General features: G+C 41.4%; 1 protein-coding gene across 3 annotated transcripts; it reads left to right on the top strand.

Moving 5' to 3' along the window:
* The first annotated feature begins 192 nt into the window (after window positions 1-192).
* On the top strand, window positions 193-27427 carry LOC143904965 (serine protease inhibitor dipetalogastin). Of its 3 annotated transcripts, none has more exons than XM_077420010.1 (9): window positions 193-543; window positions 21180-21296; window positions 21963-22272; window positions 22648-22791; window positions 23400-23564; window positions 23750-23917; window positions 24054-24176; window positions 24672-24848; window positions 26166-27427. In XM_077420010.1, exons 1-9 carry the CDS (start codon window positions 489-491, stop codon window positions 26395-26397), a joined length of 1491 nt encoding a protein of 496 aa, XP_077276136.1. In that variant the 5' UTR covers window positions 193-488; the 3' UTR covers window positions 26398-27427. The 3 variants fall into 3 exon arrangements, with proteins under 3 accessions (XP_077276136.1, XP_077276137.1, XP_077276138.1); XM_077420011.1 differs by lacking the exon at window positions 193-543 and adding an exon at window positions 12680-13195; XM_077420012.1 differs by lacking the exon at window positions 193-543 and adding an exon at window positions 20356-20641.

Below are 27427 nucleotides of genomic sequence, written 5' to 3'. Positions count from 1 at the left end.
GTGGGGTATGTTTCTTCCCCACCTCACGCGGTGCGGGGGGCAATCGGACGGTAGCCCTCCTCTCCTTTTGACGGTCGCCGTCGACGATGATGGTAATGGTAAATGGCCCATGGAGAGGCTCTCTATTCCGCGCCTCCACTGGAAACGGGAGCACGCCACGTGAAAGTAGGAAGGGGAGGCTATAGCCGGACCGACGTCGCTTCGTGCGCCTCAGTCGTTCGTGGACCTCGAAGGACGATAGAGGTCGAAGAGGGCACTTCCTCCTCTCCTGGCCTCGCGGAATCTTTCGGCACGCTCTTCCTCGAGCCTCCTCTCGGTCTCCTTATTCTTCCTCCACCTCCGCTCTGCTCCCGTAAGACCTCAGTGACGAGGGTCCCAGCAATAGGATAATCATCCGCCAGAGCGATTCCGGGAGGAATTCGTCGTCCGTGCGAAGATATCGTTTTGTGAAGTCGTCACATCGGCAACATCGTGATAGTATTGGAAGAATGCGTCGTCAGCTTTCGCTCGTCCTCGGGATCGTCCTGTTGGGCTGCCTTCAAGGTCGGTATCACTTTTGGGGATGTACCGATGAGAGAGTGCCGCATGGTTGGAATTACATTCGAAAGCAATGTGGGATGTTGAGTGCCATTCGACGTGTTATTATTTTAAGTGCGCGCTCGTTACTTACTTAGGATTTAAAAAATAGCAAGGACGAAATGATCACGACGAATTAATTTTGAAGCAAATTCAAATGAGCTGATCTCGCGTTATCTATATTCATTGAAATAACATAATATTTTTAATGATTATTTTATAAATTGTTTTAATCAGATCTGTATTGAATTGTGCCGTGCTAAACTTTTTTCTTCATTCAAGAATCAATATAAAATGATAAAAGCATTTCATGTAATTTCTTTATAACGGGTCGTCTCTCTCTTTTGTATCAATCTCCATTTCTTTAACGATTTTCGAAAAAATGGAAAACCATCTACATTGTCATCACTTTTTGCACTCGTTACCATGACTATTTGATATCCTCGCTTCACGCATGAGTAATTGAGAAGCGAACAAAACCAGATTCGCAACCAGACGAATCCATTCGTTACTCCACGAGGAACGGTCGATCGAGAGTAAATTTCTCGTTAATGATCTGATGCCACAAATGCTTGAATGATGGATATAACGTTAAAATTCATGCAAAACATTAGAATCGGATCGATACTAGAAATAGTTTAAACCGTGAAATATTGAGGTAACAACTTTGCGTGACAGGCAGGACTCACAATCAAATTTACATCAATTTCGGAATAATATATAGACATATAATTTTATACATTCTATTAGGGATAAACAAAAAATTCGTCTGTAAAATTATAAATCGATGTAATTAAAAACGAAAGTAACACGTTAGCGCGCAATATTTCCGAAAAAATGAACGGATTAAACAGAAATTGCGGGAGCGCCTAAATAGCTATAAATTTGGTCGGGAATGTGTCGAGGTGTGAAATTCAGATCTCCCGTTTATTCTGAGACATACGCGGAAGTTACGGTTCATGAGTATGGCTGTGATTAAGGAACCGTTTCTTCGTACGCGCCAACGAGGAGCAACAAGTAAATTAATGACGATGTTCACCGAAATTCATACACGTACGCGCGTATGTATATTGACTACGCACCTTTCCGTTTCCCTCGCGGCGAAGGGTGTCGATAGGGGGGCATCCATTGAATCCGCCGCGCCGCAAAGAACTTAGGCATCCACAGCCAAATGCGACGCTCTTTCAGGGAGGAAAAAAAGGGGAATGCAAGAAGAGGAGCGAGGAGTTTTTCGTTTTAATCTCTCGCACGCTCGCATCCTCGTGCACGAGTCGACTCACGGGACCGATCTCGTTCCTCTTCCTCTCGACTTCTCGATTTACGTTCGCTGTATGGCCCTTTTACGTGGTGGTTCAGTGGCGTAACTTCATCGGTACTCTTAGACTTTTGTCCGGATGTAAGTACACCGCGCAAAAACTTCTCGTAATTACAGTTAGTTGAACGTTGAACGAATTGGAAAATGTATGCTGCGAATGGACGTAATCCGTAATCAGAAAGAATCTCGTCTCGCTAGCAGTAGTAGTAAAGTAAGTAGTATAACTTTATTGCTTGTGGAATACTCTTCGATCCGTATATCAAAAGAGAGCACACCGATGCAAGGAAATATTATGCAGTACTTATTTTTTTCGTGCTATTCTGCTTAATGAATAATTCCTAATCAATCGCTTTACGGGGATTAACTTAATTCCGGAAGTTTGCAGCGGTTGCTGCGGCCATACTACCGCAAAAGAGGACTGTTTGTAACCGTAAGATGAACTAACGTCGGGGCTGCATCTCAATCTCTTCTCTGGCGTTATCTCTGGCGGAATGCACGCGGCGCAACCGGGAAATACGTGATGAGTCTTTTATGGTTTCACAGTCGTAGTTCCGGGCGACGGTTACGCTACTGCGAGAGAGTGTGCATAAAGGGCCCCGTATAGGTCGGCCTCGGGTGTTCGACCGGGCACATATAACGCGCAAAACGATGAGTTAGCGGGGCTGACGCGCCTAATTAAGTATGCTAATCGTCGGCTAAAACTCGTTGCTCGTCGACGAACGAGTCTGGAAGTCCACGGGATGCGCGATGCGCGCAAAAGGATTCGCGCGAGCGCACGTGAGAATCCGCGAGTAACGAGTAGACTCCGTCGGTGCCCTTAACGATAGCGAAACCTCCACACCTCTCGGTCGTAACGAACTTCCGACCCACGGTCTATAATGATGCCCGGTATGCATCGCGACTGCCGCCGAGTCGGAAAGTATATCCTCGTTCAAGTTTATACCGCAAAGATAATGGTATCGCCATCGAGCGAGTCGTCGAGCGTGTCGCGCGATTAATCCCCTAATTAATTAATCGCCGGCAGTTCATCCTGTAATTAAATAGTTTAGAGCGATCGATTGCACGACTTATAAACTGCGCGATTGGACTTCGCATTGACCTTAATCGTTGCTAATTATCCCAATTTTATAAGATAAATTTATAAGATAAAGATTGTACGTAACGAAAAGAAATATATCTTCGTTTTGCGATACATTTTATTCTGTCGATCGGTTGTTTCACGTATAAAATTATCACGGTAAAAAAACTTTTGATTTATATCATATAGGATAATTGATGAATTATGAGTAGCGTTGACTAAATTTACTTATTTAGGCAAAATCATCTCTTCATTAAATAATGATTCGTATGCGATAAATATACAGCTGTCATCATTTAGACTACGAATTACAGTTACTTCTCACATTCTGTCAGATTAAGAGATAATATTGTTCAACGTAGCCTTACAGACGCCTCAATCCACGGGCAACTTTTAAGATCAACGACAGTGAAACTGAACGTAACAAATTTCCTACGGTAATAACGCGTGTTATAAAGCGTATAATACATAAATGCCATCGCCGTCGTGGAGCACAGTTTATTTTCCAACTAACACAATACACGCTGGATTTTACTGGGCATTTAATAGCCGATAATTTATTGCGATCAGCGTAAGTGTCGGATCGTACACGTATACGTGTTTCTCCTTTCCTACACGGCCTAGCGCTATAAAACGGGATCGTTTCTTCCTAATCGCGCACCATCGCGTGCTCAATTCTCACTTCACGACGTCGCAAATTTCATTAAGCCATCAGTAACGATAAATCACGCGAGTGCGTGTTCGAGCGACGCATAAACGCGCGACACGCGAGTATAAAGTCGGATTTATGGATCCTGACGTGAGAAATTGAAAGAGGGAACTCGAAAATATATTTGTCACGGATCGTGGGATTTTTACTTCCGGATGTACTTCCGGATGTAGCGAGAAACTCTCAGGATGAAGAGTAACTACCGGGATTGGCGGTCTTTGAATGCTTAAGCTGCGAACGAGTTTCAACGCGGACACAAAGAGTCCCTAACGATGTGTTCAGCCCTTTCAACTCGCTCGGCGAGATGCTTCCATTTGTACAAGAGAGAGAAATCTCATTAAAGAATTATAATTTTATTTAGGTACAATTAGAATTAAATACAATTACATAATTTGCATAATTGCTACGCAGGATATTTTCAAAATTACTTTCCTACTCAGAGCATCAAAATGATTCGGCGTTTATACTTCTTAATTTTTCCATTTTTTCTCAATTATTCGCAATAACGCGCGTATCATCTCTTTTGGAAGGTCTGATGAGATTTTAATTCTTCAACGAGAGCAGTTCCCTTGTTCTTAGATCGCTTGTCGGTGCAATTTGTAGCGAGGCACGAGAGAAGCAGAAATGACCGAGGGAGACAGTTGCATGCGCGGGCCCACACACCTTGAAAATTGCAAACTATTTTCATCGTCCCGAGGCGGTCATTGTCTTAGCATGAGTCACCATTTTAAGTCTATATGCATTATAGCAGGACTCGATCAAATGTTAAAAAAAAATAACTAGTTGTAATCGAGCTAATCTCTAATATAAATCTTTTAGCAAATCTTTACTCATGAAACCTTGTATAACATCTTCAAAAATTATTCAACAACACCGCTACAAAATACTGTTATTATTGCAGTTTTACATGTTTATATAAGTAACAAAATGACAATTTTATTCTTCACGAATAGAAAAATATATCAAACCAAAAAGTTCTTTTTTCAATTTTTGAACATAATCTCGAAGCAAATTCAAAAATTTATTTTATTATGACGTCAATTTTAAAATATCTTCTTTATTGAAATAAGTGTAGAGCAAGTCTATTGCTTGCATCATTTTCCACGTTCCTTTACTAATGAAAAAACCCTCTCGCAGATATCTGTCCAGTTAGAAATTAAGTGTGTTATCGTGAAAGTTCAACTTGACGTTTATTGACGGCATTGCGTGCGGTTACTGGTCTCTCCATCATTTCTCATCATCCTCTCTCAATAGTATCTTCTCTTTTCTTTAAACCGCTTATACTACATCTGAGATTTATCTTATACATTAAATTATACTTCACACTTTTTTTTCTAATTTATTATAGATTTCTACCTTTTTGCCTTGCATTCAAAAATTAAATTACTACGCGCATCTCCGTATTAGATGAATTTTTAATCAACGGTATATTGAAAAATAATAATTGACATAATCTTGACACACACAATAATAATAAATAGCCATCGTTTTATTAAATAAATAATGTTTAAAAGTTATCACAGAATAAATCGAGTTGTGATTATGCATCAATTCGCGTGGTGCTAATGTTATTTGCTTGAAAAATTTAATCGCATAATGTTATTTAATTTAGTGTTTTACTTTTAGAAACTTTATTAACTAGTCAAAGCTAATCTGAACATAAATGATGAGCTGAACTAGTAAATAACGATTATCATTAAAAGAGGTGATTTAAACAACGCCGAGATGCACCTGCTGTCCACTTAAATGTACGGTCTTTTACGGATGGGCAAGCCCACCGATCGCATAACATCAAGATGATTATATGGGCCGCGTCTTCGCGTTCCGCACGAAGAATCTGCCGTGACGGTTTCGTTCATAAAACAGACCTGATAATAAATTCATTACACGTTGCGCTCAGGTGCCCCGATAATTATGAACATAGTGATGACGATCGTACGGAAAACTGGGAGGGCGACGATGGACGTGTGTCAATCAGTTGCGAGGGTCCCGTAATCGTTAATTGCATGGACCATCAGCAATCAGCTATTTTCGTGTTACTAAGTGTAAACTGAACGTTATTGATACATCCGGCTTATTATTTATATAATTTATATTATTTAATTTAATTTATATAATTAGTGGAAGATTCTATAATGTAATGATTCGATGACCATAGAGTTACGGTCAGCTTCTCACGGTCAGTTGCCTTCAATGCCCGAATAGCGGTTGGTCATAAATTCATTTGGCGCCAATTTTACATTAATTTTGACATTAAGAATATTATGAAAACGAGAAAAAGTCACGTGTCCTCTATATTTCGTTTGACTGTTCATTGTTTCATATCCATGTGCTTGAATCACCCGTTAAATGATTTGCGACAGCGTGCCTGCTGATTGAATAGCTGGTTAATCGCCGAATCAGAGGTGTAATTTGTATTATTAAGTCGACGATATATATACTTAGTACCGAGCTCCAGGCAGTTAGCTGCCTATAGTGCTGAATGAATGGTTCGTTAGTACCTTCTCGAGCAAAATGTTTATATATATAACAAATACACAATAAAATTCTCAGACCACCTTTTTTTATACATAATGCTGCAACGAGTGTAACAGAAAATTCGTCCTGTTTAAATCTTTTTAAGTCACCATAATAGGATCATTGGTCTCAATACCTGTAGACAAGCTACGCCAAAATGACGTGATATCTGCGTTATGAAAAAATACATATATCTCAGTTTATACATTTATTTTATGATAAATATTCTTATACGTTTTATTAGAAATATTATCTTTCTCATGTCACACACAACCCGTTCTCTAGTTGGTTTTTCAGGAAACAGTTATACTTTCGAAAATGTTTAGAAGATATACAGCCTAGTTTCTCGTAATAAGATTTACATAGTACACGTAACGAATGAATCTGAAAGACATTACTTCGATTGCCTCGAGTGAAAATGTCTATAATTTTTTTATATTCGGTAAATATATATGTACCTACTTTAACCGTTTCGATGCGAGCATGAGCGATACATGTCACACGTAATGGCTAAAAGTCGTAATCTCAGTAAAGACCAAGAGCAAGAACTGAGCGGACTGTGTTAAATGAACATCCGTAAAGATTCGTAAATGTATGTTATGCTAAGTGGAAAGGCGTTTACTTATACGCCAGTGGAGTTGGGAGCACGCACTAAGCGATGCTATCGAAACGGTTTCCTTGTCGTGTCGGCGCTATTTGTGCACGTGAAGCAGCTCGTAGAAAATGTAAATTATTCATTAAACGGCATATACACATCGCAGTCACGTTCCTCGTTCATTGTCAATTTTTATTTTGCCTCGTGTATTACAATTAGTTTCCTACTAAAATATTCAACGATATACCGGTCGCTTCACGCAAAACGCCGTCAAAGACTTCGAATTCTTATGACTCTCTTATTGCCATTATATCTTCGATACAATAATAACTACATTATTATTATTCATTAATTTATCGGCAAACTAGGTCACGTGTCATTCTACAGCGATTAGAAACTTAACTTGTTCGGAGATTAAATTCACTCTGTTTGTAGGTCATATCTGATCTTGTATTTTCATCAATTATTTTTAGAATAGAAATGCATAATCATCTCTTTCAGACGACAACAAATCTTCCTGCTGTATTTAATGGGCCGTATCAAGTATTGTATAGTAAGAACTTTTTCAATGGGGACTAGTAACGGCAAGTCATCTTACACCTTTCGTGATTATTACAAATGGAACAAATGCAACAAATAACTATATTTTAATTTAAACATTATTTGCATATTTAATATATTTGACATTGTTACTTTCAAATTATTTGTGGCAGTGCAGCAATATTAGGGCAAAACACTTCTAATACAATTTATCTGATTGTATGATAGATACGCGCCACTCAATGAAGTTGAAGGAAACCCATTTTGTGCGAGAAGTGATGCAGAATCTCTGCGTTATTACGTTGTATTATAATGATAAATCACGCGCGACTGAAATTTTTAGAAATGGAGATTCTCGTCTTGAGCACGACTCTTGCGTTATTAAGATTAAAGCAAATCAATAGTCGAAGAATGGCTGGATTTATTAGTGGATTCGAATTGTAAATACGAGTAAATTGCAATGACATGTTTAACGTCCAACAATGTTGCGCGCTATATGTGATATACAATTATAGTAATTTCCAATTACTAGGTCAACTCTATTAAGTATACAAGTATAATATACTTAATAGAGTTTACACTTAATAGAATCTGCACTTGCAATCGAGAAAGAAAAAAGAAAGTTAGAAGAAGCAGAAATATAATTGATCATTTATTTAAATAATTCATTAGTCATACCGTCAAAGGATTCTATAATGATATAATTGAATCGTTATTATGCACAAAATTATATAATTACAGAGACGGAATCGTTATAATATCGCGTTAAACGTTATCGTCGGGCTATTTGTACTAGTCTGTTAACAGGACAACTTGCTCGACTCGTTTTCTGTCTCTTTCTTTTAGTTAATCATCAGTAACCGTAGTATGATGTTGAGCATCAATGTTAAGCGTCACCGGATAAAAGATGACGGTCTATCTCGCGTTTGTAGCTTTATAGCTTCCATTCTATTAACGTTTCGCGAATACGATAGATCTCTCTTTAATCCTTAATTTTTAAATACAATATTAAATGAATTGAAAAACTGTATAGTCCATCTTTCAATATAGATGTATGAAAGAAGTAATCTTCTCTTCTTATTTGATTTAAATTATATATATATATATATATGTATATATATATTTCGTAATTTTCAATCTTTTTGTACAATTTATATATTATCTCATATTTGCTGACCATTATTCTTCGAAAAGTGATTGATCGATCTCTCTCATATAATCTCTCTCATATACGATCAACGACTGTCCTCATCCTAAAACATTAACGCTAATCTCGATTCGGATAATTCCATTCAGTTTCGTTCATTAATCAGATGATTATTATTTCGGTCTAACATTGGAATACTATTATTTTACGGTAAAGAACTATATACTTAATTAAATAAGAAACAATTGCGCCTGTTTTATAATCAATTTTACCTCGAACCATGCCATTGACTGACGACCGATCGACATATGGTCATTAGGCATCGAGCCGGTAGTTGGTGAGTCAGACGATTGGCTCTTTCGATCGTCTCGGGTCAGGCTTTAAACACCGTTATTGTGGTCGATTCATCTTACGAGTCGATGCTTGACTTACTTTGCTGACCCGGAGACCCAGTGAATGTGTTCTCATGAATGTTAAATAAGTATATCGCGCAAAAAATATAGGGAATGATGTGTGAGAGCGATATTTTGTGCGGCTAACGACATTTTCGAACGTTACTGCATGCTTGTTACATGTAATAACGAGCGCACTTCAAGCGAGCAATAATAATTCTGCAATCTAGCATCTCGTCATATAAACGATACGTACGTTCACTTATTTGCATGCAAATCGCAAATAATGTATTTGATAGACTGCAACTGACGGTTCGCAAAGTAATTAAAATTAAATAACGAAGTATAAACTATTATTTATATATATACGTGAACTCACATATGTTCGAGCAATTTTCAGATATAAGAATATTTAAATACATGTTAAATGTCTTTACTTGAAAATAGTTTCTTTTACATTTCACTTCGTATTATTCAGGAAAGTCTACATCAGTTTGAAATACGCAAATTTTTGATAAACCATACGTTCTCGTTGCAATATATATATATATAGGCAGATAATTCTAAGCGCATTGCAGTATTTGAAATACGAGATTGCAATAATTTGCATTTTATCGCAGGAGCATTCATACCTGAGTATTTGCATCTTTCTCTCTTGCAAATTGCGTATATTTGCTTTGACGGATCGACATCAAAGGATTCAGCACTCGGCGGTAGCATTCTGCGTTAGTGAATTATTTCACTAATAACATCCAGGTTTCTTCGCGTTTTTGTACGAGTTTCTCGTTATGATCTTCTAACTTTATGACGCTACGCCACGTCCCAAATATTTTATACATAACGCGGTGCAAATTCCGCGTGCAATTCAAATTACAGTAACTTCAAATAATTCAACGGAAAATTTGCATTTTAAGAGTTGTCCGTGGAATCCGTATCTTTACCTCCCTCTTTGATTTTTCATATTTTTTCATAGCACGATACTTGATTTATTCGTGATCAAAGTTGAGATACCAATGATTTTAATGATTATATAGTAAATATATACCACACCACTCTGTTTCGATTACTTAGTCCTGACTGTTAATGCGTCCGCGATCGAAAGCTTTTAACGACAACGAGCAACAGTTTTAATTAAAGCACGATGATTTACGTATGTATGCTCCGACGATATTCTTCGCAATATTATATCTTGAGATGGCTTGTTAGAAATGCAGAAGCGAGACAGGCTGCTCGCGCGAGAAATCGTGCGGATGAGAAAGCTGACGGGAAGATTCTTAGGAAGAGAAACGGATGATTAATCATGGAGCTCGCGTAATAAGCCATTAGATTCCCGTAGTTCGCGCAGACGACTGCGAGATAGTTTCCTCAGGCTAATGAAGCTGCATAATCGTTCCTCCACAGTCGGAAGACAGTGGAAACCCTGACCTAGACTTAAGTAGGTATGGAGGTAAGGTCGAGGTCACTTTCGTGTTTCCTCTCGGCGAGGGTACGGAAGTCATCGCGATTGGATCTACCTCTGTCGGATCAAATAGCGAAAGCTTTCACTCGAAGCTGCATCGGTGGTTTCATCGAGACAACCGATGAAACGATAGTTAAAAGATTTCAAAAGATAACTGCCCCTCGATTCTTTTCGAGACAACTTGAGATTAATGAAACAGTTAATAAAGCCTGAAAGGAGGCTGTATCGCGAGACTAAAATTATCAATGACTTTCGCTTCCATTCCGCGTTTCATCGATGAAACGTCATTTTGCATGATTGAAGATCGCTGCTGTAAGTCACGGTGAAGCGAGAAGATATAAAGATCGAGGTTAACACGTCGAGATATATTCTCCGTAAAACAATCATTAAACGCACTAAACGCCGGCGATCCATCCTCTCGCAGCAATCAATGGCAATTGGCAGGCTATATACTAATTAAGGCCCGAGGTCATCATTATGAATCTTATACTCATTGAGTAGGAGCGATTTAATGTTTACACAATCATCAGTAGCTACGTAAACGGTGAGATTTGCAAAATTTTCGTATTTACACGTAATAAAAAATCAATTAATAATGATAATTAAAAACATTGTATCAATTTTATTAAAAGCTTGCTTGCTTGCTGAGAAATAATAAATAAAAGTGAAAGCGTCATAATGTCGCATAAATTATTGCATTATTACATTATTATAATGTACTTGAAGGATTAAATGCCGTTGGTATATAAAACAAGGAAGCACAGAAAACCCTCTTAATTACTTTGTTATCTATTATCGCGCGGCAGACTATTGCAACAATCTTCTTAAGAAATTTAATCTCACCTGACGGTTTACGATGTAATAAAACTACACACGCAAATCCGCATTCCGCTTCGCCTTCTCCTTCTTTTCCGTGATATACTTAGATTCCTTTGCGTTGATCAGAATTGTGATCTCATTAAGAATTCGGAATGAAAGGTTGCGGAGGAATCCGCAAGCCGCAAGACAGAGAGCTTGTTGAAATACTCTTTGTGCGGTTACATACGCGCTGCCTATCGCTATTGTACTCCCGTTATTCAAATTTGTTCAAGAAATTCCGGAGCCAACGTGTCACTTACCAGAATAGTTCCTCCAAGCATGTTCCGCCGCGGTGAAATGAAAACACAATTCATCCGGGATAAACGCGCGCTATCGTAAGGTACACGCTTCGAACGGTCGGGGGTACGCGCGATTTAACGTGCACTTTGTTGCGTCTACGATTTTTGCCGCTGTCACCGACCGGTAAACTAATCCGCGTTGAATACTTCCGGAGTAGCGCAAGATTACCTTCTTCGCGATGCGCGCAAAGAACCCGCGCGAAAACTCGCGGCCCTTTCGCCGTATAACACAGCGTGAAGTACACCTTCGTGCGCGATGGCGATAAATTTAGCCGGCCGTATACACCGTTGGAGATATATATCGTTTCGTGTTAAACGCCCGAGGTCATAATCCCTCCGTCGCCGATGAAAGTGTACGAGAGCCGCTGGAGATTCAATTGCGTTATCAAAGCCCGCACGGCTGATACGTATGCAATAATACACGATTTACTTTCCACTTTGTTTGCGATAATAACAAGGTACGAATTAAAACATGTGCCATTTGCTTCACATTAAAAGCAGTGGTAAACAAGCGTAGCGTGTAATTATCTTTCGAATGGTAAATATCTAGAGATCGCATTGTGACGTTATCATCTTATTGACACCTCACTCGGCATATAAGATGCTGGGAAGCGTCATCTGGCTCGCGGCATGCGATGTTACTCGTATATATAGAAAATAAAACTAAACAGAAATATTGTGTCAACCGCTAAAATGACTGACGCAAAAGGTGGAGACTTTAGCTTCCATCAGAATCTTCGGTCGTAAATTTAAACTTTAGTACCGGAGGTAATTCCACATTCTTGTGTGTCTCGACGTATTAATATTCTACAAAAATTTCATGTATGAAATTATATAGTCGTACCACGATTTTACAACTTCTCTCGTATTCATACAGCTTCATAGAAGTTACCTAATACGTAGAATCGCAACGAATTGTCCACGAAAAATCTATCGCTTTCGGGAGTTGTGACAACGTGGATACTCAATTAAAATTATCTCTGTTAACTGCTTGTAAATAAATTACCCGAAGAGTCCAATACGTCGAAAGCATAGTGGATTAGCATTCTAAAGTTCCCACCCGGGGATCAAACGTATTGTGCATATCACGTGACATAATCGGGCGCGGCCGACGCGACGCGATGAGATGTATCGTGAGATTCGTGAGACATCGTGAGACGTAACGCAGTGAATTATCGAGACGCAGTTGCGTTTCGCGCGGTGGGCGGTGGGCGGTCGCGCGCGGAAAAAGGCGCGAATATGCGTACCGCAATTTTCACGCCGGCGGAGGATAAAAAGAAGGCCGGTTACTGCCGCATATATGGACAGAGGAGGAAGTAGCGCGACGCCTCTCCGTCGTTGTGTCGTATAGTGGCCGGTCGAAGGTTTCTCCGATCTAACGGATCGGAATCGCTCGTGTGCGCATGCGAACGTACACGCACGCATGCACATTGCACGTATGGAAGATCGTTCAACGCGAGCCGATCCGGGGAGGCAGTTTTTCGTCCCAGTACTCCACTTACGACTGCTTACGACTCCGTCCACTTAAATTGAGACTCGCCGTGCGTCGCGCGTCGCCGCGCTGCTCTCGTCGTGCTTGATGATCAACGTCGGCAGTCGGCACACATATCGGCGCGGTTCTTGTGCTGATCTGCGCGTGTATGCGTAGGGCCACCTGGGCCACGCGTCCCTTGTGTACAGAAGGATAAGCCGGGGATAGGGTATAAGCACGTAAGTGGAACGAGAGTGGCTCTCGAGAGCGAGCGCCGCGAAAAGGGGGTCGTTCGATTAATTCGCTTAATTAGTGGCCCTTCCTTTTTATTCCATATTTATTATACTTCCGTTCGCCCCAGCCCCTCTGCTTTTATATTTGCGTCTTTTCAGCTTTTCATAAGATAACACAAATCTAATTGGCTTCGAAGCGAATGTCCAATTGAGAAGCCTCGCTCGTTTACCGGGAAAACTGACGATGCAACACCCAAAAAGACTGCTTCTCTTTTACATCGCCGTGCGCTGGAACCTGCTTGTAAATAAATTACTCCAAGAGTTCAATACGTCGAAAGCATAGTAAATTAGCATTCTAAAGTTCCCATCCGGGGATCAAAACGGTAACGAATTCCGCGCGATACTCCGACATCTGTTTCCCTGGAATTCAAGATCTCTTTAGATACGGATCAGGTCGCGCTTGTTTGTCGACGACGAGGCGTGAATATCAGATGTAATTGCAGTAATTGGCAAGAACGACGGGGACTCAACATTGATGTCGCGCTCAATGCTTTATTTTAGACACGGACTGTAATTAGCGCGTCTTACCTGCAAATTACCGCCGCTCAATATCCCCGAGCGTTAACTTTCGTTGTGATGTACTAAATAGATGTGTACTTTCAAGACAACGATATGCAAGCTATCCGCGCGTTTGCACTGTATAGATCTGTTACGATAAGAACGTTGGATATATCAACGTTGTGCGCGCGTATACTATAGTTCTGATAGCACGCCGCGCTTTTCGATCGGAGCGAAATAAAGATCGAAATAAAGACGCGTAACAAATCAATAGCCACGTAGCTTGGGATGTGTTTAACATCCGTCATTACTTTTATTCCATTATTCATCCGCTTTCTTTGATAGATTCATTTTTCGATTAACGTATTAAATAGTCGCCCTTACTTAATACACACAGGTCCATGGATTAATCAACGGATAATTACGGATATTTCTACGCGAGTGCCGCGCTGGGGTGCATTCGAGTTATATGCAAATATCGCTAATATTTTTATTTTTCGAGCTCTCGACCTCTCTTCGGGAAGAAATAGATCGAGCAGGACACAAGCTCCTTTATCCTCGCACGTGAGTGTCCAGTCGGCCGTATCCCGCGATTTAATTAGTTTTTTGTCACGCGTTGAAATACGATATCGGCTCGTATACAGTTATAACAGATCGCGGTGAACCGGTACCGCGTGCGCGTTGCCGATCGGTGTGTATTCGTATAAACTTCTGCTTCGGTCTTGAAAATCCTGTTGGCCAAATAATCGCGGCGTTCTTTCAACTCGCTTTCAAATTGCATTGTCATCCTGTGATATAACGTTAGATTCATCGTTGACTTAATAATCAAGATCAATGACATCAATATTGAATGAATACGTAATGACAAATGTGACTAATAAAAATAATAAATTCTTTGCATGTGGCAGTTCTCAATATTCATCTCATCAATAAAATTAAATTATTAATCAATTTCTTTAATTAATAATTAAATTTGTTATATTATATTCCTCTTTTTTATAAAATAAAGATTACACGTATGTAATTCGTCGCATCTGTTTTTTACGTATGATGCAAGGAATGTCAGATTAGAGTTGAGGAAATAATTGAATTATATCACACGAATAATTCTGTTATAGTCAATCAGCGAAATATCGATACTTCGCTAAAGATTGTTATCCTTATTTACTTATAGCAAATCGTAGCACTCGACTACTATTTCAAAGTCTCCGAAGAGTCTACGCTTCCGATCAGCCTATGTACATACGCTAGGAACGATGCAGTTCTCGTCACGTGCCGCAAAGTCGATAAATCATGCGAGTGCTGCCGCATGCCATCGTCATTTCAAATAATCTAGTTTTAAGCCTCCTTAAGGCCAGTTCTATGATGTGTACGCGAGAGTGTGTGTGTGTGTGTGTGAGAGAGAGAGAGAGAGAGAGGGAGGGGAAAAAGAGAGACAGATACAATACAGATACTATGAGGAAACCGAGATCGTTTCGCAGAGATACCGGAGAAATGCTTGGTAGTAAAAATCAAGCATCCCTTGAAGATGTGACGTATACGAGAGTCTGATCTTGCGATCAACAACGCATCGTTGTGTTCCCATCGGTCACGTGTAATTACAGGGTATAGTACATAAAATAGATCAGCACAGAAAACACATTTTTATTTCGATAAAATCGACTAAAAGGTGAGTTTCTAAATAAACCAAATTTATTTCTTGCACCATCTAGATTGGTGTCCTCGAAATTCCTTTTGAATCTCAAATGTTATAAAGTTAAAAATTTTCAATGGGAGCTGCATGTTTTTAGTCATCGATCCGGTTCATTCATGAAAAGAAGGTAAAATAATTTTGTCCGTAATTACATCGTTCCCAGTGCATCTCCATGCGGAGAGGTAAGGCGAGGCGAGGCGAGGCGAGGCCTCGTTAATGCAACACCGCGCGGACGTGTTACGGGACAATGCTATGAGGAAGACGAGATCGTTTCGCAGCGATAAAGAGCGCGGCAGCGACGACCGACCGGGCCGGGGTGATCGGCCAACCCAATGTGTTTGCCGCTACGCGCACGGAACTGTCCGATCCGAGCACGAGCTCCCGCGATTTTGACGGTATCGATTGCAAATGATTTATGAGGCACTCTCACGCGGAACAGATTGGCGATAGCGCGTCTCGAGAGCGCGTAATTACGCCAAGACATGCCGAAAGATCGGTCGGAATCGTAGCCGGAAGCGTGACGATCTCCAAGCATCTTTAGATCGATCGTGGACGTAATTGACGCGAGATGCTCCTATTACTGACAATGAGAGAATCAGACGGAGACAAAAGTTTCAATGAACCGATAGACGAGAACACACCAGAAGAGGACTGTAATCTGTAATAATTAGAAAGTACCGTAATTTAACAAGTATCGCCATTTGGCTTTTCGCGAAACAATACGATGTCTACATTCGCCAGAAACTTCCGTTTGTATACTCTTCGCGTCAATATTTACGCAGCCATATCGCGACCACGCACGTTATCGTAACTGATGTTATGCAAACCGGTTATAATGACTGATATACTATCGCGAAGATGTGCATCATTGAATCATCGTGCTATCATTGATTTACCCACGAAGATCGCTCTATCGTTGCGAAAGTATATAAACACGGTCGTTAAAGATTGATATGGAAATTAATCGTACTATGGCAACGCTGGAAAGTCACGATTAATTATAAAATATTTTATATTTAAATACTAATAGAAGATTTATAAAGAAATTAATGGATCAGGCATCGAAAATAATCGAGAGATAGATTTCATGTGAAATACATAAAATGTTATGAAATACAAAACACGATCGGTTAAATGGATTTATGGGCTTTGTGGACAATGCACTTCGCCATTCCAACAACATGATCGATCAATGTAATAGAACGTGAAAAGCCTAACGCATATCAGCGTTTCGAATCGTATTCAATGACAATAGTGCCGGACATTGAATAATTTATACTCGGACCGCGTCGATTTTGCTCCTCGCGTGTAAAGTGACTACAGCTTATTCCGCCAAAGGGAACTTTCTCGCATCACGTAGTAACAGAAATTGCAAGCTAACGAGCCGAGCGCTTCCAAGTGAACAGCGCAGTGTCAAGAATTACTTAACAAGATAGCGTAGCGATAACTTTGACTGTGACGCACATTGCTGTCGGAAAGGAGCGTTTAACCGGACGATTATCTTGTCACGCCGGTGGTTTAATAATCATAAAGTCTCGATGAGTCGATGGGGAGGAGGTGGAGAAAGAGAAGAAGAGATTTCTCTAACGATAGATTTAACTTCTGGCGAAATAGCTTCGCTATACGGGCGTGTTAACGGCACGCCTGGTAACTGTGCCGTTAAAAATTGTAAAATCTATTTAGCCGACTGGCCGGTCGCCGTGAGGCACAACAAGTGCTTCCTCTAATTTGTCACGCGTCCTAACGAGTATAACTCCCCGTGCCGAAGGATTCTCGAGGAGGATCGCGAGAGGAAACTAGCATACTATATAACTCCGGCACGAGCCCGATTCAAGTATACGCGCACTGCGTAAACTTGTAGCCACGTAATATGCGCGATCGTTCCGCTATCAATTACCCACACGGCGTTGTTCGTCTTGCCTGGTTTCACTTCTATTTCTGGTTCTCGCGACGTGACAAGATCTATTCATCACACGCGCGCCGAGCGACCGATTTTCCTCGATCCTGGCCGCGAAATCGAACCCGTCGCTCCGAGCGAAAAGAGATTGACGGGAACGACAAACGGAGGGAAAGGGGCGAAAGAGGAAAAAAGTAATCCCGTATTAGTAAAATCGATTAAAGGAGATTCTGGAACTGGAAAACGCTTCGCGTGATTGTCGCAGCATTGAGAGCAGCATCTGACCGCATCTGACCAGCTGATCTCTCAACTCTTCTTGCCAAAGATAGTCCACACGAGAAGGAGAAACAAAATAAAATATCGCGCGGCATATGCATCAGCGATACACATTCGTATTCCTATGTGAAATTGTTCCGGTTCGTTAAACTGATCTTTATTAACTGTTATCTGTTATCGATCTCGACGTCGTGCTCGCGCGATATTCCGCCGCATCTGTGCTTTCCACTCTCGGGCTCTCGTTTCGAGGACAAAAATTCGAAGAGCAGCATCCACCCGACCGCCGGTGCATCCTTGCCGCGGTTCACCGACCCGCATATACCTTCCTCTCTCTCTCTCTCTCTCTCTCTCTCTCTCTCTCTCTCGTCCCTCCTTTCTTTTCTTCTTCCCCTCCTCCTCTTTCCTTCTCTGCCCGGGCGCATTCATTGTGCACCGTACCGCATGCATGCACGCGCGCGACCCGCAGTTTCTACGGTCCTATAATTCGATCTGCATTGTTCACCAATCGCCGATCGCCGCTTACCCAGACGTCGGTTGCTTATTGGTATAATTGATTCATTTAATCATGTCGGGAGGGACGGATAACCACTTGTCTAGTCGTCTGCGAATGGACCCCGATCGAATTCTTCAGCGCGATCAGCGCGAAAAGATCACGTCGTTCATCACGCAAATGCGAGACGCAACAATTTAATAAATACAATCTTCCTTTTGTTTTTTATTTATGTTTAATTGGTTTAATGGTTTATTTCGTTTATTATATGTGTATCATGAAAAATAATAATATAGTTTCAGATTGATTCGTTATGCAAAACTCATCTTATGAAACGATACGTTAATTAATTGGAACGATCTTTATGCGAGTTGATTTTTTTTCCAGTTTCGTGTAACAAGGGCAAATCACTGCAGCAATCATTAGCATGTCAAACTAATACGTCTAACAACATCAATGGAATGAATAACGACATGCTGATGATTGTAATACTTGGTTACATTCACTACCAATAGAATTGTTTACTTTGATTAATTGTTCAAATGATTCAAATAATTGTAATCCTTTTTCGAAAAAGTTTACAGCACCCTTCAATTATTGCAAAGAAAAGAGTGAATATTCGTCGAAGTCATGCGAGCGATTAAAATAATTATCGTTTTGTGCCAAGGATAATTACATAAGCGTATATGAGGAACGTAACGTCGTTTTAAAGTTCATTACGCGTGCGAAACATTTCGTGATGGAAATTGTTTCTTTTTAATTATTATTCCATCTCGCGCAGTATATAGTGAAAATGATGAAGAGAGGTGAGTGCGGCGCATCGAGCAACCGCGATGCAACTAAAAAGGCGAATGATCGATTGACAGAGCGGGTTACAGGGCAGTGCGGTACGATCGATTTCGCCGGTGCGCGTTTTACAATCGAAAGAAGGTCTGTAAATGCGTAGAGTATAATACTCTTTCGGCTCTTCGAGAGACGACATCTTTCAGGAAACCACCCTTGACACCCGCGACGAAGTCAATTTAGATATCGCGACTCGAGACGTTGATATACGATGGCGCGAGTCATTATAAGCGGTTCTGGACCGATCGATAAATTATAATCAGCGTAATTATACAGTTGCTCGTAAACCTGCTTTACGCCTGTCCGCGTGGCGCACGCTATGTGCAGCCGGCGTGCCCTGATTTCCCACGGAACGTAAAGAATCCTGTTTTGGCCATGCAGTTATCGGGCCACGTACGTTTTACCGAAGGAGGTCAAAAAAACGACGGGACGGCAAAAAAGTTTGCTCGTTTCTCTTTATCGAAGGTGCCGGTTTTCGTGCAAATTTGGCGCGCAAACACTCTTTTAAGTGGGAAGGACGGGGCCGATCCGGTTGCCGATTACAGCGCGATTTGCGCGAGATTAATAAATAATGCGTTAAACCCACTTCGATCGGAGGCTCGTAAGGCGTAATAAAGCGCGCCTCGATGCGTTTCTTCGATACACGACGAAACCAATGGTAACCGCGCCCTCGGACGTCCAGTACATCCCTAACTGTAAAGTTCGATTTTATAATTTGTTATATTATGCGATCCGGTATGGAACGAGTGCCGTAAATCCCGTGTGCTGTTGACCCGACGCTCGCTGGACCGAGACCGGCGGCGGCGCAGACCTGCACACGGCAGATATCTGCCTCGGACGGTCAACCGGAAGTAATTAAGGTTTCGACAGAGAATCTTCTTGCGGATAAACGCTATGGCCAAAAAGAGCGACGACGAGAGAGATCTTGTCGGAAAATTACGTTATATTCCTCTTTCTCTCTCTCTCTCTCTCTTCTCCTCTCGTCGTTTCTCTCGCCGGCCTTAAATATCATCTCAATAGAGCCTACCTATCCTTGCTCATGCACGGAATACCCCGTAACGATTTAATATACCGCTTCACATCCCTCGCTTATTGTAACATTGCGAAAGACGATGTACCAGTGATGTACAGCAGCCTTTACTTCTTGTAAAAACTCGCGACACCGCGCGGTAACTTTCCTGGCTTTCGATATTGCCGCGTGACCTAGGCGCCTAAGACGCCTCTACGACTATAGACGACTCCCGACTTGCTTTTACGACACCTGGCCATAAAGCCTCGCGATCGAGAAGCGTGACGAGAACCACTGCGACGCGACGGTGGATATTTTTACGCGCGTCCACGTGCGATAAATATTCTCCCCGCCCTCGAGATTGTCGTCTAGGAATGCGTACGCGTGTACCTTGAGTACACCATGTGATGCATTTCATAAGCCTCACGATCGCGATGAGCTCGCCGCGTGATCGTGCCAGGCCGATTTTATCCGATGTATCGCGTATTAAACGTTTCCGCGAGCGCTCCACCGCGTTCAGCTATTTAATGGACTTCCTATGTTCAATGGACTGCAATATCCTGAGATATTCGAGCGATCGTTTCGTCAGAAGCGGGAGCGATCGATCCTGCACGGAGAGAACAACCTAGTTGTATTCCGTATTATGGTTAAACCATGCGTATGACTCACTTCCTCCACTTAGGCAGGTATTTATTTTTTGCTGTTGACTTTACTTCCTCCCTATGCCGACCGCGTTACATATATGCTTAAGCATTATTGTTATTACAATTATGTCATTACAATAATAGGCGCTCTCTTAATACGCGAGGTATGTGATTGCGCGAGGTTACCGTGATGGCGCATAACAAAACGAAGCACCTAACGGTAAATGTTATTACACTTTTTTTTTCTTTTCTCTCTTTTTTCTTCTTCTTTAATCAGAGTAGGTACCGTTGACGCTTAAACTTCGCTTTTCTAACAGTACTCGGGCGTACTCGGTAGAACACGATTATTAAATGAGTGGGAAGACGAACAATTTGAGCGAAAGATCGTATACCTACCAATGTACATTTCACGGTAATGCGATTATTTATGGTAACGCGCGATGCCATTAAGATACAATTATCTTCGATAACGGTTCGATTGATATTATTAAGAATAATTATCATGCTTTACATGCATGTAATCAACTACTTATCAACGCATATGTTATCCTCGTTAACATCTGTATAATTTTTCACGCAGATTACGTGTCCGGTGCGTGTCCCAGGATATGTCCGCCGAGCGGCGAGCCCATTTGCGGCAGCGACGGTGTCATATACGCGTCGCAGTGTGAAATGCGGAAGAAGATGTGCGGAAAGGGTAAGGCGCTTTTAATTATAATAGTTATTATAGTAGCACACACGTTCCAGTTCGCTCGCATCGAGATTACAGTCTTTTCTCCCTTCCCGAGACGCTCGACTCGTCGCTGGATATGTACCTATATCACAGTAAATCTGTATGATTTCGTTATTCCGTTTCGTATATTAAACGAACGTAAGAATAAGCGCGTAGAGACCCATTAGTAGCGGTTTATCGAGAAATATATATAACCACGCGATGGGCGCGCTTCAATTACAATCGCGGAAATAACGCGACCTTCATTCACCGGTCTTCATGCGATATTACCGCGTGCTTCACGGCGCGGACCGCGGACGGTCACGATAAAGAGATTCCTATCGTATTCTCTTTCTATCGCGATACCGGCGCGCCGATAGCCTATGGTAACGAGGATCCGTTCATTCGTATAATAGATGGCCACGATAAATTATACATGGCTGCAAAACGAATCGCGATTTCCTAGAGCGTCGAAACGAACTATTTACGCGTTAGAGTATCGGGTGATTTGTTTGTCGTGAACGACGAGGTCGTACGTCGTATACGTATACATACACCGAGCACCGAGATCTCGTTTCGCTTGATGATCGCGCGAAATTGCGCGAAATCTATCCACGTATCTCATTATTTTGCCGTCGTACGCTCATTTAGGCGTTACCGTGGCCACGGAGAAGACGGCTTGCCTGAGGTCATCCGGTAGCAAGTGCGAGCATCGCTGTCCGGGCGATCAAGATCCGGTATGCGGCACCGATGGGCGTACCTACCTGAACAAGTGCATGCTCAGGGTGGAGATCTGCCGGGTCGGAATCGAGCTGTCTCATCTCGGGCCTTGCAACAATATTTCGGCCCACAGGGAGAACTGTCCGGTCTCGTGCGATTACGCGCCGCTCGACGGACCGGTTTGCGGAAGCGACGGAAACGTCTACAAGTCCACGTGTCAGATGAAGCTGCTTACTTGCGGGTACGTCGAAGGTCGGCCTCGGCCAATTACTGTTACGAGGATCGGGAATGTTCGAAATTACGAAAACCATGCTCAATAGCTTAATCTCTGTCTCGCATTTGCGTGCGCGTCCACCGAGAATTTCTTTTTCGCGCGATAAAGTTAGATTCGTTATAATATGTATTCGTTGATTATGTTTTTTATCTACAACTCGCCTATTATTTCTCCCATTTTCCGCATGAAAAAAATTGCTGGCTTTATAAATACTATAATTCACTATATAGACGCAGTTGTCTCTGCTCGTAAAACGTAAAACGCGTATTATTCTGTGGGAAAGAGAGTTTAACATAAAACTAGCCTGGCCGCAAAACGATTTTGACTTTTTCCGTTTCGCAGCCAAGGCGTCGTGCGTACGAACAAGAAGCACTGCCAGACCACAAGACATTGTCGCGAATCGTGTTGGCGTGGTGCTAAGCCTGCCTGCGGTAGCGACGGCATTTTGTACTCGAACACCTGCAAAATGCGGGCGAAGAATTGCGGGTAAGCGACAATTCGTCCTCGACGAATTCAACATACAACTGGAGGATCGTCCACACGCAGGCTCTTCTAACAAAATTCTCGCGAGCTCTAAAACCGCGTGTATAACATGCGCTATCTCCTCTGTTCCTTTCCCCTGTTACTCCTCGTGCGCACTTAATCATTCATGAATTGCTCCCCTGTATACTCTTCGTTATAACCCCTTGCCTAACTTGAAGAACACTCGAGCCATTTTATCCTTCGCCTCTTTTCACCAGGATTTTTGTTTAAATATTAGATATGTTAGAACGCGAAGCAACTGCGCGACCTACACTGAAAAAAAAAAAAAAATAAAGTTGTTAACCTGACTAAATGCGTTCAAAATTAATTACCATTTTTTTAAATTGAAATATTTAAGTCAAGGTATTTAGTCAAATTACGTCATGTTAGATTTAAAAAATATGTCGTATTTAATTTAAATACTTAAATATTTCAAATAAAAAAAATTATAATCACTTGAACGCATTCAGCCAAGTTAACAACTTTTTTCTCTCGATATCTGAATTTGGACGGTTTTATCCGACGCAAGGATTTCGTTAAGCTCCGACGATACTTATCAGACTGATTTTTAGCAAGCACGTCTTCGAAGTACCAATGTCGTTCTGCGTATCTCGGGAACGGACATCCGGAAGCAACGCGTGTCCCTTGGACTGCAAAAACGAGTCCGAAGTATCGGTTTGCGGATCGGACGGAAATATATACAGGAACGAGTGTGAGATGCAAATGCTAAACTGCGGGTGCGTATATCTATCACCTACTATATGTAAATTATAAATATATATATTTTTATTGAATTGATACCGTAGGAAACAAGTAATTACCTACGCAGCCTGTTTTTTTCAAAAAGTTTCAAATTGCTTACTTTCTCGTTACGAATAACTGATCGCCAAACGTGAGTCTTTAATGAAGCGTTAATCAACAGGCAACATGCAAGAAGAAAGATAACGGTAGTAGACTTTGAGAAGTGTCGATCCCGGCTAACGAAATGCATGAAGCAGCAGCAGAGGTGCGGAAGCGAAGTGGATCCGGTTTGCGGTAGCGACGCGAATACTTATCCAAATCAGTGCCATTTGAACGTAGCGGTTTGCTTGTAAGTTGTATTTATCTCAAAGGAATATTGATAAATTTACCCTCCCGTCAAATTTAAAAATAACAAATGTTCTATCGTGAATTTTATAGCTTCGTCAACGATAAATTAATCTTCCCTGATTTTTAATGTGTTTTAGAAAGGGCATCCAAATGGCTCATGTTGGCGAGTGCACGACCTTGAAAGAGATCGAACACTGCCCCGAAGACTGCGCCGAAGTACCCGAGGAACCAGTTTGTGGAAGCGATGGCAACGTTTATCGGTGATTAAGAGCATTATTCGGATTCCAGAACGTCCGTTGCCGAAGATTTTAAATTTTAAGGGCGCCTGCACCTCGAAAGGATCGTTCGATAGACCGACCCGTTTGAGGAGACCTCAGGCTGTTTTCAAAACTTCTTCTCTTCCGATACCCAGTTCTGATTGTGACTCGAGCGAGATAACGTAATGTTTGTCAATTAAAATTTCCGAGATTTTGCCGGTATATATAAATGTACGTCCGTCCGTTCGCACTTAGTCGAACATTACTGAAATCCACGATAAAATTATTTCCGATTATATTTGGGATGCAATAATAAATTTCCACGGATTAAAATCAAAACATTCGAACTGTAACATTTCTTTCGAGATTAAGAACAAGTCCAATTGAACGCAACGTGTTATAACAGCAATAATAAAGTTAAACGATTAAATAGCGGCTACGGATCGTTCCTGCTCCAGTGTTTACGGATGTGTCATGTGTGCACTCGTATGCATTCAGGTCCCTCTGCCATCTGCAACGTGAGACTTGCGGCCAGAGGGTGGTTCAAGTTCCGGCACAACACTGTCGCACCACCGCGCTTTGCAACCAGATTTGCAGCGGGGAACGTCAGTTTGTTTGCGGCTCCGATAACAAACTTTATCGTAACGAGTGCGAGATGAAGAGGGACAATTGCGGGTAAGCCACAAAACTTGATGTTTGCATGTTTTACCGAAGCGTAGCGCTTTTGTTCGCGAGAAGTGCGCCAGGGGAACTTTTAATAAATTAATCCCAGACTAATTCTCGGAGTCTCGAGAAGTGCATATTTGCATGAGTGAACTACCTCTTATTGGGCTTTCTCTTTTTTCTGTAGCAGCTTTTATCAAATAATATATAATAACAAATAAATTAAATCGTTGCTAAAATTGTGGCGATAGAAAGGATAACAAAAAATAAACACAAATATTGTTTTGACAAAGGCATTAAAAGCCGTTACTTCATCTTACAAATATTTAGATTCTACTAAAAATTCTCCCGTTAATTGTAGATAAATTTGTAAGATAAAATAGACGCTTTAAAAATTAATTTCCTTTTAAATAAAAATTTACACAAGTTTTCTATTTCTCAAAGAAAGTAATTAATTAAATTACCTCAGAATAATTTGGTCACGTTATTTTAATTTCAAGCGTATAATTTTCATTCCGGTTTAATAGAGAAAAACTGCCCTGGAATAATTTCATTACCTTGTTGGAAGTAAGAAGGCTAATTATTCGAATTCAATTATTCTATTTATTCAGAAGCGGCTAGAGAGCCAGAGAGCGGCGCGTTTCGTGCCGCGCATATAATTCCGGTGACCGCGATCGTGCTTCTTCCCGAGATATAATACTTTCCATAGACTTTCATTACGCCCGATCGCGCCATTGAAATACACCCGAGGAAGAGAAGATTGCCTAAGAAACTGGTCCTCGAGAAAACGGTTAATTCGAGCCGGTATATCGCGTGCGTGTCCGATGAAAGTCCGTGAGTGATTCACATAAGCGCCAGAGAGCCGTTCCATTACATCTTCTTTATGGAAATAATAAACCACTCGTGTATCGCGCCGCATACCAGCAGGGAGCGTTTTTGAACCTGCTGTTCAAATACGCGAAAGGAAAGTATCCTACTTCGGGAAGATGAATTGAACACAATCACGCGCAATCTCGAAAGTAGAAATTGTCGATGTCTTGATCGCGCGGCCCATTTTTCCAAAGGAGTCATTTTCTATTCTCGATCGCTTTCTAACGTGCCCATTTCTAATTGCACGTTTACCCGATATACGCGTATATTCGTGCCCAACAAACCCCAATGCTAAAAAATGCTGGCTGTATATACGGGCGGCTTGCGTGACATAAATACTATAATCGAAATCGGTGTTGCCTCCTTGATATAATTACTTCCTACGTAAAATAATTCAGTGTTCTTTACTTTAATAATATCACGGTTTTCAAACAGAGAAACAAAATATCTTGATTCCAGGAAACACGTATACGTCGTGCCTATGAAGAGGTGTGTTCAGGGTTTCCTGTTTCGCGGCTGCCAGAAGATCTGTCCGCCTTATTACGACCCGGTTTGCGGCACCGACGGCATGACGTACAGCAACGAGTGCTTCCTCGAGATCGAAAACTGCCGTAGCAGGAGTCTCGTCGCGAAAAAGTATCACGGAGTTTGCGGACAGCCGACGGAGGAGCCGAAAAATTATCTCTATTAAGCTCGACCGAGCTGGCACGGTGATACGAGAGAAAGAGAGAAAGAGAGAGAGAGAGAGAGAGAGAGAGAGAAAGAAGAAGAAAGAAATTGATCGACGAGATAATTTGGCTCGTATCTCCCGGGGAAGCGACAATTATACCGTACATTGATTCGTCATGTGTCACGAATCCTGTAGCATTTAAGTTCGCTCGGCTCATATTAACCAGCTGCAAATTCGATGCGTTCCGATCGATCGAGTACTTGAGCTGTATACGAGCGTAAAGTGCGTTTCGCGACTCTAGACGGACGAGCGCGGCGTGACGGAGAGAATCGTTCGCGACGTTCACGTGGATTTCGGATATTCGATCGTCCCCCGATTTGAAACGCGATGATTTTCCACGGGGGAGAAAAAAACGAGCATCTTGCCAGTCGCAGTCCGGATTGTTATCGTATTTTGTTACTGCTATATTTCTACGATAATAGTACCGCGATTGCCGATCCCTTCTCGGACAGCCGCGCGGACGTTCGCGAATTCTCACCCGCACGCAGCGAAATTGCGATTCGCAAAAACCGTTATACATATATTGTGCACGACAGGTGACAAATCATATCGTCCAGATTACTCTAAGAAACTATCTTTCTTTTCTTTTTCTTTAATCGGGAAAGGGTCGCCAGTCGCGTATGGATATAGTCCTTTCTTCGCACTTGACGGTATAGACTCATTATTATTTATTATAGCCTTAATCATTGCATACGACGCGATTCCGTCTTTCTATTTTTATTTTATTTTATTTTTATTTTTTTTACTATACGCCCGTCGTTTTAATTATGACTACGTCAGAACGTATATTCTTATTTTAGGGGAATACTTGTGCTATTACATCTCCCTCCCGACATATGTGATGTGTTTGTTTATTATTATAATTATTATCACTACTGCAATCTTAATTTATTATCGAGTATGCGAGAATCCTTCTTTTGTATCGACACTAAATAACACTGTATACACACGCTTTCCAATGTCAATAATAAATCATATATGTATATTTTAA

This window comes from Temnothorax americanus, unplaced genomic scaffold (assembly GCF_048541705.1).
Source record: "Temnothorax americanus isolate GAGA-0224 unplaced genomic scaffold, ASM4854170v1 Scaffold6, whole genome shotgun sequence".
NCBI classification, from domain to species: Eukaryota; Metazoa; Arthropoda; class Insecta; order Hymenoptera; family Formicidae; genus Temnothorax; species Temnothorax americanus.
Note: the sequence above shows the minus strand (reverse complement) of the source record. Positions and strands in the feature narration are given on the sequence as shown.

Coding starts and splice junctions, on each gene's coding strand:
- LOC143904965 (XM_077420010.1), top strand. CDS start 489: ATGCGTCGTCAGCTTTCGCTCGTCCTCGGGATCGTCCTGTTGGGCTGC. Junction 22,273..22,647: donor ATGAAGCTGCTTACTTGCGG/GTACGTCGAAGG, acceptor TCCGTTTCGCAG/CCAAGGCGTCGTGCGTACGA. Junction 24,849..26,165: donor ATGAAGAGGGACAATTGCGG/GTAAGCCACAAA, acceptor TCTTGATTCCAG/GAAACACGTATACGTCGTGC.